At 53.1% G+C, this 15117-nt stretch overlaps 1 protein-coding gene across 1 annotated transcript in view; it reads right to left on the bottom strand.

The window, feature by feature from the left end:
* Nucleotides 1-10224: 10224 nt before the first annotated feature.
* The window catches only part of LOC120374567 (apolipoprotein L3-like), a gene marked incomplete at its 5' end in the record, with an annotated part of 32694 nt that continues 27801 nt past the window's right edge, over nucleotides 10225-15117 (bottom strand). Inside the window, one exon of the mRNA XM_039494425.1 lies at nucleotides 10225-13004. Within this exon, the coding sequence (XP_039350359.1) occupies nucleotides 12245-13004 (760 nt within the window). The remainder of the gene's footprint in view (nucleotides 13005-15117) is intronic.

Below are 15117 nucleotides of genomic sequence, written 5' to 3'. Positions count from 1 at the left end.
GCCCAGGGCAGGACTGTCCCTCCTTTACTGTGCAGCTGAGGGGTGACTGGCTGTGCTGGGAGGTCGGGTGCTGATGACCCCGTGTGCTGATGGGCAGCTGTGGCTGTGCTGGGAGGTTGGGTGCTGATGCCCCTGTGTGCTGCCCTGGCGGGGGAGCCTTGGGGCTCTGCAGCAGAGCCGGGGTGGGGCTGCTGAGCTCTGCCTGCTGGGGAGCTCTGGGTGCACAGGACGACAGGTCAGCTGCTTCTGGGCTGCCTCACCCCCTTCTCCCTGAAGCCTGATTGCGGGGAGCCTCTCCCAGCCCATGCTCCTTTCTGGCTGTAACGGCCACTCCTGGTGCTGGGCTGGGCCTGTCACCTCCCAGTAGGAAGCTCGGTGCTGGGTCGCTCCCCACGGCCTGGTCTCTCTCCAGTCGAGTACTAAGGGCCCTGCTCACTGGGCCTCCGCGCCCCCACCCCCAGCCCCTGGGGTCTCAGCGGGTTCTCGCTGGGGAGCCTGGCCTAGCGGGCCTGGCATGGACGGGTTTCTGCAGGGAGCCGAGAGCTGGGGAAGGCTGTGGTGTGCTCAGCACGCCGGGGTGTGGAGCATCTGAGTGTGTGAACCCCGGGGGGCGGAGGGCTGGTTCGACCTGCGGAGAGAGAACAGCTGTGCCTGAGGGGGATGCAGCCGATTCCAACCTCTGCCCCCCAACGCCCTCCCCCCGCCGCCTGAACGGTGCACCAGCCAGCGTCTCGACCATCTCCCCACACCCTGCCGCCTGAGGGGAGCATGGCCCCACCCCCACTGATGGTCTCCCTCCCCCACCTGCCTGGGGGGAGCATGGGCCACTCTCCCAACCATTCCCTCCCCACCTGAGCCCCCTGATGGTTCACCCCCCGTGTCTAGGGGGAGCACTGCCCCCCACCTGCCTGGGGGGAGCACGGGCCACTCTCCCAGCCATTCCCTCCCCTCCCCACCTGAGACCCCGACGGTTCCCCCCCTGTGTCTAGGGGGAGCCCTGCCCCAACCCCCCCACTGATGGTCCCCACCACCTGCCTGGGGGGAGCATCGGCCACACTCCCCAAACCAGCACCGGTCTGAGAGCCGTCGGGATCTCACACCTAGATGGGTGCAGGAGGCGTTCCTGGGCAGGGCGCTCGTTTTCCCGTCCGTAGGCCGGGGGACTGGCACGCAGAGGCTGAGCAAGCTGCTGCCGTGGCCACTCCACAAGGACGCATCACCGTGTGGCCCCATCCCAGCGTCATGCCTAAGGTGCTCTCAGGTTAGTGTGACCATATTTCCCCAAAGGGAAAACAGGACATGGTGTGGGGCTAGCCTGAGCCCCCCCTCCCAGAGCCACTTGTCCGAACCTCTCCCCACCCCACCCCCCTGCCCATGTGGGGCTGGCCTGAGCTGTGCATCTGAGCCCTGCCCCCTTCTTCCCAGCTGGGGCTGGTGTCGCTGCTCACCTGCGCCCTGCCTGCCCCCCCCATGTGGGCGGGGGGGCATTGCTGCTCCCTCGAGCCCTGTCTCCCCCCCCCCCCCGTGCAGGGCTGGCGTCACCACTCCCCCTGGCCATCTGTCTCTTTGCTCTTGCCAGCTGATCCAGGCAGCAAGCCCAAATGGGACAAAGCACCTTTGCCAAAGAAGTCGGGACGGCCAGGACAGGGCTTAAAACAGGGACTGTCCCGGCCAAACCCGGATGTCTGGTCACCCTATCTCAGATTCCCACTCACCCCAAAGCCCCTTCCTGCCCTAGTTCTTAGCCAGACACCAGCTCGCCCACCACCGCCCCCTCCATCCCTGGCTGTGAAATGGGGCCCTGAGCTTACCTAGAAAAGACCCCGGCCTTTAACAAAATCTAAGGGGTTATTTGCAGCATGCGAGGAGCTGTGGCAGGGAGAACCCAGCGCCAGGCAGGATGAGGAAATGCACGAACACTGTTACACCGGGGCAGAAAGCCGGTTCCCCCTGGATACAGACGGCTCCGTAAGAGCCACCGCAGCAGCCGTGCTGTGCCGCAGGGAAGCTCTCTGGTGGGAAACGGCAAAGTGGCAACTTGGACTGTGGTGCCTGTTTTCACTCTTTGGATTTAGCTTCGTGCACCGATGCTCAGGGTGGGAGTGCGACGTGCCGGCCACACTGACCTAGAGCTCCCTGCCCAGCATCCGCCGGGTGGGGCACTGCTTGCTGACCTCCCTCCAGCGGGAAAGCACCTCAGCCCCCAAAGCAGAGAGGTTCCTCGCCCCCCCTCCCTCCCTGCCTCGGGGCTCTCGTCGACGGCAGGACTCTGCAGCGAGGGAGAAAGAACGGAGCCGGCTGCGGGGTAACGTAGGTGTCCTCCCTCGTATCGAGCAGGGCAGCGACCTCGCCCTGGCATGAGCCCGCTGTGCACAGGGCCCTGAGGACACTGATTTCACGGCCTGCGTGGACATAGCGGCGTTAGCGGAATGCCGCAGCTTTTGCCAGTGCTGGGGGAGGTGGAAGTGCACATCCCTGCTTCTGCACCGGTGCTGAGGCGGTGGCTGCTCGGGGGCGTCACTGGGCTGGTCCCATCCTGGAGGGGACAGGGAGGGCAAGCGGGTCCTGTCCTGGGGTGTGGGGGGCTGAACCCCCCCTGGACAAGCAGCGAGAGCCAGCGCAGTGCGTACGTCAGCAACGTGGGGCCGGATGGGCCAGGCCGGGGCAGGGATCAGGGCCTGGCTCACCCTGTGCCCAGCTCCCGCTCAGGCTGCTGCTTCCTGCCCAGCTGGCGGGGTGGGGGGTGGCTGACGGCACAGAGAGTCGGGGCCTGGCCTGGCTCACCCAGCGCCTGCAGGCCCGAGACACTGGAGCGATGGCTGTGAGGAGCTGAGACCCCGCAGAGACAATGGGCACCCGCTGACCCGTGACAAACACCGAGCGGCAGGGGCAGCTGAAGTGTGAACACGGCAAGGCGGTGTCGGGAGAACAAGGAGGGGAGAGGCAGGGCCGGATCTAGACTTTTTGCTGCCCCAAGCAAAAAAATTTTGGCTGGCCCCCACCCCAGCCCTGGGCTCTTCACCCCCCCCCACTCCACCCGCATCCCCTGCCACCCCACCTCTGGGATCTCCCCACGCCCACTGCCACCCCAGCCCTGGGCTCCCCCACCCCACCCGCACTCCCTGCTGCCCCAGCGCTGGGCTCCCCCCCACCAGTGCTGACTCCATCCGCTCCCCCCTCACCTCCAGCTGGTCCAGCGCTGGCAGGGTCGGGGGAAGCAGCGGGGCTCCCAGGCGGCGCCTCAGCTCAGGGTCCCTCCAGCAGGGGCTCCCGCCTCTAGGACCGGCTGGGGCCCGGGACAGTGGAGCCAGGGGACCTCCTGGCAAAGGGCTGCAGAGCTGGGGCAGGGCAGACCCAGAGAGAGCGGGATGCGGGCCCCACACAGCAGCGCCCCAGGCACCAGTCCCCACTATGGCCCCGCTGCTGCTGCTGCTGCTCCTGGCTGCCCTGCCACAGTCCCTGGGTGGCTCGGGCCGCTTCGGCCAGCCCCGGCTGCAGTGCTGGGGGACGGCCTGCGTGCGGCACCTGCACGCGGCTCCATGCGCCAGGCAGTGCGGCCCCCAGCCCGAGTGTCCGCGCTCAGAGCCCGCCCGGCCATAAGGTGCGGGCGCTGCTCCCCGACGCAGACCGCAGCGGCCCCAGGGTGCCCCCCCCCGTGCAGGACGCGCTGCTGCTCTCAGGGCCGGCTCTAGGCTTTTGCTGCCCCAAGCGGGAAAACAAGGCTGCCTGGACGTGCCGCCCCTGAAAACGTGCTGCCCCAAGCACGTGCTTGGTTTGCTGGTGCCTGGAGCCAGCCCTGGGGAGAGGTGTCTGTGCTGAGAACTGGGCTCACAGACACAGCAGCTCCCTGCGGGCACAAAGCCAACGGGAACGTACGTTTCCGAAGCCTGTTAGGTTATTTTTAGCCGAGTTGCAGGTTTTTGTGCTTAATGCTAATGGGCTGCTCTTCCTCTGGGCGCTTGTGTGTGTGTGTGTGTGTGTGTGTGCGCTTTGATCGTGCCCTGCTCCCCACCCAGTGTGACTGACTGACTGACACCCCCACCCCTTTGCCACTCTGTAACCCCCCCCCCTCGCCTCTGCCTCCCAGCCAATGGGCTGCAGCGATTCCTTTAAAAAGGGAGCAGAGGCACATGATTGGCCATCCCACTCATTTGAAAATACCCATTAATTTCATTGATTGGTTCAGCGCGGCTATTTAAAGAGCAACGTCCTCCTCTCTTGGGTACGGTGAGGTGCTCTAACGGGGCGGTTGCCCCACTTTGGCAGAGGAAGGGTTAAAGCAGGCTGGAGGGAGCCTGTACAGAACCCGGCCAATCAGAGAAGGGCAGAAAGGCAGCCAATCAGGGCCAGGCTGGGCCCTATATAAAGGCTGCAAGGCAGAGGAGAGAGCAGTCTCTCCCTGACAAGCAAGGGGGAGGAGGGGCCCGGGCGAGTGGAGGGAAAGCTCCAGCCTGATCCCTGCCAGGCTGAGGCCCCCAAAGGACAGGGCTGCGGAGGTCCAAGGGGAAGTGCCCCAGGGAGCCTGAGCAGTAGAGGGGAAAGACACAGGGCGGGGCCTGGCTGCTGCAAAGGGTCCCTGAGACAGGACCCAGAGTAGTGGGTGGGCCTAGGTCCCCCCCCTCCCCACCTTACACTGCACCTGGCCAGGGAGGAGCCTGGCCCGATACAGACTGAGGCTGGGGTTAGACTCTGGGGCTGCAGTTGGCCATGAGGGCAGGGCCAGGCTGAGGACTGTGGATACCCCTGGAAGGGAGGAGAAGCGAGTGGGGCACAGCCGGAGGGCTCTGTCCAGGAGAGGAGGCCGCAAGCCAGGGAGCAACGCGGGTCCCAGACAGCACCGCAGAGCAGACAACGGGCGAGACGCCACCTGCAGAGGGCGTCCCACAGCTGGGCAGAGCTAGTTCCTGCAGCAGCCAGCAGGAGGCGCCGCGGTGGTGAGTCCGCATGTGTTACAGGTGGGTTGGGACTGGGGAGTGGCTGCTGCTACCCTGAGTAAATGGCATCCACGCCCCTGCTAAGAGGAGTCGCCTGGAGGGGGTTGGGGGTGGAATATGTCCTCAGTGCTTGCGCTGCCGTGAGTGCTGACAGACAGGACTCATGGAACGGTGCACTTGGCAGTTACACTTCAGATCGAGGGACGTGATCATTCCCCTCTATTCAGCACTGGTGAGGCCTCATCTGGAGTACTGTGTCCAGATTTGGGCCCCACACTACAAGAAGGATGTGGAAAAATTGGAAAGAGTCCAACGGATGGCAACAAAAATGATTAGGGGGCTGGAGCACATGACTTATGAGGAGAGGCTGAGGGAACTGGGATTGTTTAGTCTGCAGAAGAGAAGAATGAGGGGGGATTTGATAGCTGCTTTCAACTACCTGAAAGGGGGTTCCAAAGAGGATGGAGCTCGGCTGTTCTCAGTGGTGGCAGATGACAGAACAAGGAGTAATGGTCTCAAGTTGCAGTGGGGGAGGTTTAGGTTGGACATTAGGAAAAACTTTTTCACTAGGAGGGTGGTGAGGAACTGGAATGGGTTACCTAGGGAGGTGGTGGAATCTCCTTCCTTAGAGGTCTTTAAGGTCAGGCTTGACAAAGCCCTGGCTGGGATGATTTAGTTGGGGTTGGTCCTGCTTTGAGCAGGGGGTTGGACTAGATCCCTCCTGAGGTCCCTTCCAACCCTGAGATTCTATGATTCTATGACTTACAAATACGGGGGCAGGTCTGGTGTGGAAATTGTGTTGCTTACGTATTTATATGTAGTAGTACAAGTGTGTGTGGGACACTATAGTGCACAGACCACATCTCATTCCATGAAATGGACATTCTTATTCCATAGCACATAGTCTCCAACAGATCATCCAGGAGATGGTTCCTTCTTGGCAAAAGGATCTGACTCACTCCTGGGCTGGGCCGGGCCACTACAGCTAGTTGCATTGACCAACCCAAAGTGCAAAGGATGTGTGTGCCAGGCTCCCTGGCTGGTGCAACAGCAGGGCCAACAGAAAATGCCCTGGCAGCTGGAACACAGGGCCTGAGGCTCCCGAGTTGGGGCACTAAATTCTGGGGCCAACCAGAACTTGGGACAGTCGGGAGGGGTAGGGTTGTTTTTTAAAAAAATTGTTCTGAAAAAGAGCTTGGAGATTGAAAATGTTCCCTATGCTTTAAGTACCTTTAATATGTACTGAAATGCTACTAAGTACAGACCAATCCAACTACTTCAAGTTCAGATATGAAGCGTGTGCCGGAATACTGCAGTGCATGGGAACACGGCCCAGTGTTTGTGGGTGGTTGGTGGTTGTGTGGGCTTGTTTCAGAGTCTAGGCTGCTTAACGCTTTTGAGACCCATTTCAGCTGGTGGTTTGAGAGGTATCTGATGTCCCTGTGGCTGCCTGCTGGGCAGACCTTAGTTCTCACTGAAAGCCTGCTGTGAAATGGGAATCTCTCAAATCATTTCTTGGGGAGGGCTCCAAAATCTCCAGCAAACTTTCATCTGTGGTGTTTTGTCCCGCTCTCTGCCTGTGTCACTCCTGTGCTGTCCGAGTGCTCTGTGCTGCACGCTCGGGCTGCTCGAGCAGCTTGTCCCAGGGTCCTTAGGGTGGGAGGGCCCTACGGACGTTAGGTGCCACATTCAGAGGTTCTAAGGCCAGATGGGACCATTAGATCATCTAGTCTGACCTGCTGTTTGGCTCAGGCCAGAGAATTTCACCAGTCGCCCTGTATTGAGCCCAGTAACTTGTGTTCAACTGAAGCATCTGCCAGAAGGGCCCCAGGCTGGATTCGAGGCCCTCAGGATTCTGTGCCAATGGATGGTGACCCGCCCTAGTCACACCTCTCGCCTAATTCTAGCTGGGATCTGCCTGGTTTCAGCTTCTGTGGGATTTGGGTGCCTTTGAACATCCCAACCTCCATCTTGGCTCTAGCAGTTCGTGAGCTTTGATGTGCTCAGATTATCTCAGAATTGAAGTAGGGACAGAAAAGCTTATTCCAGTCTCCAGCTACCTGGTCAGTTAGGCCTGAGAACAGTTGTGGGAGTTGCTGAGGAATTACTATTTCAAAGGGCTGGCACAATTCACACCAATGAGGAAACAGTCGCTGCCCCAGGGAGGTTCCAGTCCTGGGTAAATTTAAATCAGTTCCCAGGAATCCCCCTGTCTCCCAGCTAACGGGGTTCCTGATTGCAGAGAGCTGGGCTGGGGGTGAGCTAGGGGCAGCCTGTCACCTTCTCTAGGCTAGAACAGGCTCCATTCAGCCCTTTGGGGTCCCTTCACTCTGATCCCGCAGCCAAAGCCAATTGATCATCTGTAACCATTTGTTGAGCTGAGCATGTGTCATCGCTTACCCTGGTCTGTGAGCTCTCGGGGCTTCAAGAGCCGTCGTCGTCTCGTCTGTCTTACCACGTTCGGGGCTGTCACAATAAACGTAATTCATAGATTAGGTTTTAAGGCCTCAGGTGACCATTTTGACTGTCCAGTCTGACCTCGTGCATAACACAGGCCAGAGACGCGCTCAGTAACGGCTGGCTGGGCTAGAGCAGAGCTAGGAAAGGCGTCCAGGGTGGATTCGCGTGATGGAGAATCCACCATGTCCCTAGGTCAGCCGTGCCAGTGACCATTATTGTTACATGTTTGCACCTGATTCCTAGTCTGAATTTATCCAGCTTCCAGCCCCTGGCTCTTGTTGTGCCTTTTTCTGTTACAGAGCCAGCTACGGTCAGAAATCTCCTTCCCATGTGGGGGCTTCTAGACCCCGATCGAGTCACCTCTCCCTTGGCCCTCCCACAACACGAGCTCCCTTCGTGGGAGCCCACAGAGTGAGTCCTTGGCTCACAGACGCTGCAGCTGTTCAGAAATGATCGAGCAGCTCCACAGGGCCGCTGAGCTCGGCTCCCCTTCGGGGGCTCAAATGTGCTGCTGAGTCCTGTTGGGCTCCTCACACCTGACTCTTCAGGAGTTTATGAATGGGATCCTGTGCCTGGGTCACCGCTGATAGCAGGGACTGGACTCAGTGACCCGGGGGCCCTTCCAGTCCTACGTTCCTATGTTTTCATTGGTGGAGAATAAGTCGTGGGATCCCCCAGATGCTTGTGGCAGTGAAATGAGACTCCACTCACAGTGGACGGCACCGACCTGTGACCTTTCCGCTCCTCTCACCTGGTTTCCTGAGAAATTAAATAGTTATCAATGTTGACAATGAAATAATCATGACGAGGGGGCTGAGTTAACCCCTCACTGGGATGAATGAGACTGTTCATTGTAGCAGTTACACCTTGGATCCTGTTTATTGGTTATATAGGTTAATATAATGATCATTCCATTATGAAATATGGAAACCACACTGGCAAAGCTACTTGTTACAGCATGAAGAAACTCACACAATAAAATTAAAACACACGTTGTATATTGCATCACTTCAGCTGACAGCAGTTACATTGTTATAAATGCCCTTGCAGGTTACATATACACACTGCGTCTGCAGGTAAAACATTGCCTCTGTGTGTTTAAGTACCCTTATGTTTTATAGCTTGTATTCAATAAAACTAGGGATTGTTTAAAAGAAGAGAGGAAATATTTTTGTAAAATTTTGATTAAATTATTTGAAATTAAAATTTACAACTTTTGAATCAAATAGAATCAATGGGAAAACGCTGAGATTTTGTTTGTTGGTTTTCAGAACAAATAAATACACTGACCGGCCCTAGCTGAAACCTTGGGGCCCAATCCTGCCCGTGGCAGAGCAGCTGAAGTCCGTGGGGCTGCGTCCAGGCCAGGCAATATGCCCACCCGCAGTCACTTACAGGCTCAGGGTCTCACTTTGTTTAAGCACTGGGGGTGGGGGAACAAAGGGGGGAAAAGGGCCCTTAATACTGTTGAAAGCTTAGTCCCATTTCGGGGGTACCGAATTCCAACCAACCTTGCCTGATTGGCTTTTATAAAAGTTACAATTAAACCTTCAAACACTTGAAAAGGCTGAGCCCCTACAGCTTGCCATATCTGTAGCTCAGACAGACTCAAGGTTCTTTTATTGACATGTTCCGATGAGGCTTTGAGAACAGTCACCTTCTCCCATGGCTGCCTACCCCCCCCACCACCACCATGGGGGAGCGGTTCAGGGGCCGTGAAGGGGGTGTTGCTTTTTTCTTTTGCCTGACACCTAAAACACGGGTGGATGGAACTTCCCTTCCCTCCTACCAGCGAACTTTAATTAACACACTTTGAAAACCCCTATAAACTTGTCCTTTAGGGGACTATAACCCAACATACAGGTACTATATTGTGTCACATGCACACATCAAAAGTTGTCATAAAAACAAAACAATTAACCAAATACTCCAAATAAAAAATTACAGATTGAAACAAGTCACCATCACAACAAGAAGTGTCCTGTTTGCAACAGCCCTTATTTCAGCTGATTTAACCCTCAATTTATGGCCAATGTCCCAACAACCCAAAATCAAGAGGTCCTCTGGAACTTCCCGGGTGTGCCCAGACTTACTGAAACTCAGCATAAATGGGCCAGTGAGCTCTTCAGCTCTTCTGATCGTCTGGAATGCAGATTGTCTGGACGGGCTGATTTTAAAAATACCTAACGTTAGTAGCTGCTGTTTTGCATCCTCCTGAGTTACTGTTGGAATGGAAAGTGTTTCCTCATCATATGATGTGATTACATCATCTGCTTTTTCCCCCAACTACAGAACAGGAATATTTATTGGACTCTTCTGACTTTCCTGCATTATTATTGACAGTTCTACCATTTCCATCTAGTAAGGGGCCAATACCATTGTCAGGATTCGTTTTGTTCCCAATGTACTTTAAAAACCTCCTTATTGTCCTTAACTCTGTTGGCCATGGATTCCTTCTTGCATCCCTTTGCTCCCCTTATCAGTTTTCTACAATTCCTAGCTTCTGACTTATATTCATTACTATCAATTCCCCCTTTTCCATTTGTTTTATATAAAATATATTATTTTACAGCTCATTAATTTCCACTTTAAGCCAGGTTCCTTTCTTAACAAATATGACCTTTCTTGATTGTGGCTTTTTGGGCAGCTGTGGTTTGGAGTTTGCATAAAGTCACACTGCCTACTCCCACTGCAAACCACCACCATAATCATCATTTCTCTCTCCCTGTCTCTCAAAGCACTTGAAACCAAGACAGTTAAGTAAAACTTTACTTTTAGTAATTTCTGTTATTCCTTTAAGTTTTTACAGGTAAAATCCTACAGATGGGAACTGAGGAGAGACTGTGCAACGTCTAAGGTGACACAGGGTATCTGTGGTAGGCTAGGAATAGAATCTCAATTGCTTCCCAGTCAAGAAAACAGCCACAAGGCCACTCTTCCTGACCCAGCTGGTTCCTTCTCACCAGGTGTGTACATCTTTCAGGATGTGGAAGATAGTATGACGGTAAATCCTGGGGCTCAGCAAGTGGTGGTGGTAGTGACAGCTACGATGGTGAAACTCATTAAAATGTAGTAGCACCTTCGTATTGTTGCTCCCTAGCAAGTTGTCAAGGGCTCCCTCCCAAAAAGCTAGCTGTAAACTGAGCAGAACCCCTGCCCATCAAAGATAATCAAAGCCAGCATCCGGCGGTCCCATGTATGGGCACTTATTGTAACAGTGTCTCAGCCAGTAGCTGTAGCTCCTGAGGAACTTGAAACTCACAAATCACAGCTCTGTAGAGTAAAGGCATCCAGCTCTTACTTCAATTTTTTTTTAATAAATAATTTTTATGGTTACAGGGTGGGAGTGAACTTTCCATCTTTCCCCCAGAATACAGCCCCCTTCACAATGAGACTAACCTTGACACCTTGCTGACTGGTGCTACGTTAGCACATTCCTAAGTAGATGGAACTGTAACTCCCCCAGGTCGTGGGGAACACAAGTTGTGACAGGTTGTCACCCTGGGCTGCAGTCTGGGAGCCGTGGGAACCACTTTGCCCCCTGACCATACAGCTGAACTGGCCTCTCTCACACTGCTCTGCTGGTGATTCATCCAGCCCCTCCAGGCCATTATCCCCCAACATGACAGCAGGTGGCGCCACTCACCCAACTGAGCTACCTGAGTGCTTTACCGAAGCCACTCAAGGACAGACAACAGCCAATTTCCCAGCTCCCCAGCCTTGCACCTTTGCTGGAGTATAAACCCAGAATTATTCTGTCTTGCACTGCACAGGGATCTGTACAATGCAAGCTCGTTAATGTAGTTCGCTTTCTTCTCAATGTTGGAAAGGTATGCAACAGCCTTTGTTTACAGAGAGGAGATTTTCCCAGACACTTCACTCAAAACACAGTGGTTAAGATAAAATATAAAACAAGCTTATTAACTACAGACAGATCGATTAAGTGACAGCAAACAGATGAAAGCAGATTACCTAGCAAATAAACAAAAACACAAACTAAGCCTAACATACTAGATAGGATTTAAATTATCAATTTCTCACCCAGGCTGATGATACAAGCAATCCACCAAGTTTCCATAAACAAGCTAAAAATCCCTTTAGCCTGTGACCAGCCCTTTCCCCCAGTTCAGTCTTTGTTCCTCAGGTGTTTCCAGGAATTCTCTTGTGTGGGGAGTGAGGCCCCGAGATGATGTCACTCTTCACCTTGTATAGTTTTTCCATAGGGCGGGACCCTTTGTTCCAAGCCCAGTTGGTAGAAAAATACACCTACCAAAATGGAGTTCAGTGTCATGTGGTCTGGTCACATGCCCTTGCTGAGTCCTAGCAGCCATTACTCACAGACTGGCTGAAATGTTCCCAGGAAGGCCAAGCTCTTCCATGGTCCATTGTCTTTGTTGATGAGCCATTGGCATTGTCTGTCTTCTTTGTTGTGCCTGAAAGGCTTGTTGTGGGTGTTACCTTGTTAGACCCACAATTGGCTAGAAAGAAAGAAATCAACAACAAAACAACAGTGCTGGGGACAGACTGAGGTTAAGAAGCCAGTTGGACTGTCTAGCTTGCACTATCCACCCCTGTTACCATTTTAATTGTGGAAAAAGTCTTTAACTACGGCTGCTACTAAGAAATTCAATGACTAATTTTAGGGCTGGTTTTAATATGTGTAAAATGTAATAATCATGAATGTGCATAAATAAAGAGTGGGGCCTGGGAGTGGGTGTGTTCTGTAGGAACATCACTAGGTTAAAGAGCAGGATGATGTGGGGCGCTGAAGCCCTCCAGTCCCTGTGGAAGGCAGTGGGGATGGACATTCAGCATCTTGCAGGACTGAGCCATTTGTTTTTGCCCAAAATTCACTCTTGTTTATCTGCAGTTAGTGCCTTGTACATTTCATTGATTTGGCAAATCATTTGCTCCATTTCATTGACTTGGACAATCACTTTTTCCATTTCATTGACGGCTTCTCGGATATTAGCTGCCAGCTCTGTTTTTGCGCCTTTGTGGAGATCCACAGAATCCTTTGCTACAAAGAAAATATCTAACGCCAGGGTGAGAGCTGTTAGAACATGGGTAGCAGCTCCTGCAAATCTTGCAGCTCTACCAGCATTAGCCAGGAGCTGCCCAGCTTTGACCATTTTTATGGTGTTGAGAACAGCTCGTCCTGCCCCAGACCCTATCTGTGAGAATGCAAACATAAAAGCAATGTCTCCATAACTTTCCAAGCATTGTATAGCCTTTATGATATTTCCCAGCTCGGCCTGACACTCCTGTAAGAGTTTCTCTACTGTCTCCTTCTTGACTTTACTTGCCACTATATCTGTGGTGGTTGCGGCTGCGCTGGTCAGGCCCCCTGCTGTAGAAACAGCCAGTCCTGTAAGAGAGACTATCAGGGATGCTCCAAATGTAACAGGAGCGAGACAGAGGCCTACGATGGTCGTTATCCCCCCGGCAATTCCCACTGCCCCTCCAGTAATGTTTGCTATTGTCGCTCCTTTGTGGACCATGTCAATATCATCTGCAATTTCCCGAAGCTCAGGGAAGAGCTTCTGCAATCTGTCTCTCGCCGGCAATAATGACTGCAGCACTTCATTGATCTTCTTCCTTTCTGGCGAGCTGACAGAAAAGGGAGAAAAATAAAAAATTAGTCTCCAGGTCTAAGATCCCTGCTCTTGCACCTTCTTGGGCAGTCTTGACCAGCTCCCATTGACTTCCATGGGAGCTGCATCCATTTACTCCAGGGCTGAGTTTGGTCCATGGTGACGGGTGAGCCTCAGTAGGTTTCATTTGGATAAACACACAACAATTAATTTAGGACCACAGGAATTGCCACACTGGATCAGATCAATGGCACAGCTGCAGTTGACTCGTATTCTGTCTTCACTGGGTACTATTAGGATATAGATATTCAGGCCTGTCTGTAAAAGCCTATACTCTAAGAATTTAGGTGTATGTTTATCATTTAGCTAGTTATAGAGGTATAAAGGAGAGAATCAAAATCACGGTCTGCCGGTGTAAGGGCCTTCTCTTACTGTGACAGTCTGAGGCCCTGTTCTTAGGCCAAGACCTTCGGCTAAGCAGCAGAGGCAGCCATAAACTGGGAAGTGAATGGTCACGTCCTCACATCCCAAACTAGTCACATTGAAATAAGGCAATCTGGGGCTGGTAGGAAGGTGATCCGATCTATCATCTCCAAAGAAAGGGAAGAGCCTAGAAGATGTAAAAGGAAACTTAGTTTGATAGCATCCTGTCTGGCAAGAACTCACTTCTCAATAGCTGGGATGTGAAATCCTCATTTCTGTGTTGTTCTATCACTGCAGTCTCCACGTCCCTACTGTTTGTCTGTATAATCTGTGTCTGGTTCTGTGATTGTTTCTGTCGCTGTATAATTAATTTTGTTGGGTGTAAACCAATGAAGGTGGTGGGATATAATTGGTTAAATAACTGTTACAATATGTCAGGATTGATTAGTTAAATTTCAGTAAAATGATTGGTTAAGGTATAACTAAGTAGAATTCAAGTTTTACTATATAGTCTGCAGTCAATCAGGAAGTGGGGGTGGTGGTTTGGGAACAGGGACTGGGGATGGGGGAATTGGGATCATGTTTTGCTAAAGTGGTGGGAGGGGGAATGGGAACAGGGACACAGGCCAGGCTCTGTGGTGTCCGAGCTGGGAAGGGGGACACTGAGGAAGGAAACTGGAATCCTGCTCGCCGGAAGTTCACCCCAATAAACATTGAATTGTTTGCGACTTTGGACTTTGGATATTGTTGCTCTCTGTTCATGCGAGAAGGACCAGGGAATGAGAGGGTGAAGGAATAAGCCCCCTAACAGGGACCAGTAACAGATGATTCAAATGAAGGTGAAACCCCACATAAGGGGCAATTATGAAATACCAGGCCCAGAGGTTAAGTTGCTGCCTTCTCCCAGGCAGTTAGTGGTTGACTCATGCTCTGAAGCAGGAGGGTTTAGATCCCTTTCAGATGTTTTATCCTATCTAATTTAAAGGTGGATGTTCTCTTCATCTAGATTCACAGATAAACACTCTATTAAATTGGAGTTAAGACTGAGGGTAGAAACCTAGGAAACCGAGAGATAAGATTAAAATTAAAAGAAATCCAAACAGGGTGAGGTCGGGAAATGCTCAGTCAGGGCCTTAAGAATCCTTAACTCTGCCCTGTAGTGATTTCACCAGGAAAGAATGAAACAAACCCAAATGTCTTTAGAAATCAGTTTATAGCACAGCATCATTCTAGGGAAGAGTTAAGGCTATTGGGTGCCTCCCTATCAGAATTCTTCTCCCCGTGTAGGTGCTTATAAGCTGTGATCAAGTCACCTGTGATTCTCTCTAGCAGCGGCTCGTTACTTGTTTGACAGATGAGTCACGAATTACAAAATTGCCCTGACGTGGTTGTTCAGAGTCTGGTGTCTGGGTTCTGCAGTGATTGACATCACGTGACCACAGTGGACTGTCAAGCCCGTGGCACTGGGACTACACGGCAGCAACGGCAGGAAGGAAACACCCTGTGACGCTGTCTGGAGTGGCGTGAGTCCCAGGGTGTGAGTCCCAACCCCCGGGCAGACAGCCAGAGACAGTGCAAACTCCAGACTGGTTGTGGGCTCTGTACTTAGATCTTAGACAGTATTTGGTCCTGCCATGAGGGCAGGGGACTGGACTCTATGACCTCTGAGGTCCCTTCCAGTCCTAGAGTCTATGAATCTCACCAAC

This window comes from Mauremys reevesii, linkage group 11, assembly GCF_016161935.1.
Source record: "Mauremys reevesii isolate NIE-2019 linkage group 11, ASM1616193v1, whole genome shotgun sequence".
NCBI classification, from domain to species: Eukaryota; Metazoa; Chordata; order Testudines; family Geoemydidae; genus Mauremys; species Mauremys reevesii.
This window is presented reverse-complemented; position numbering and strand designations above follow the sequence as displayed.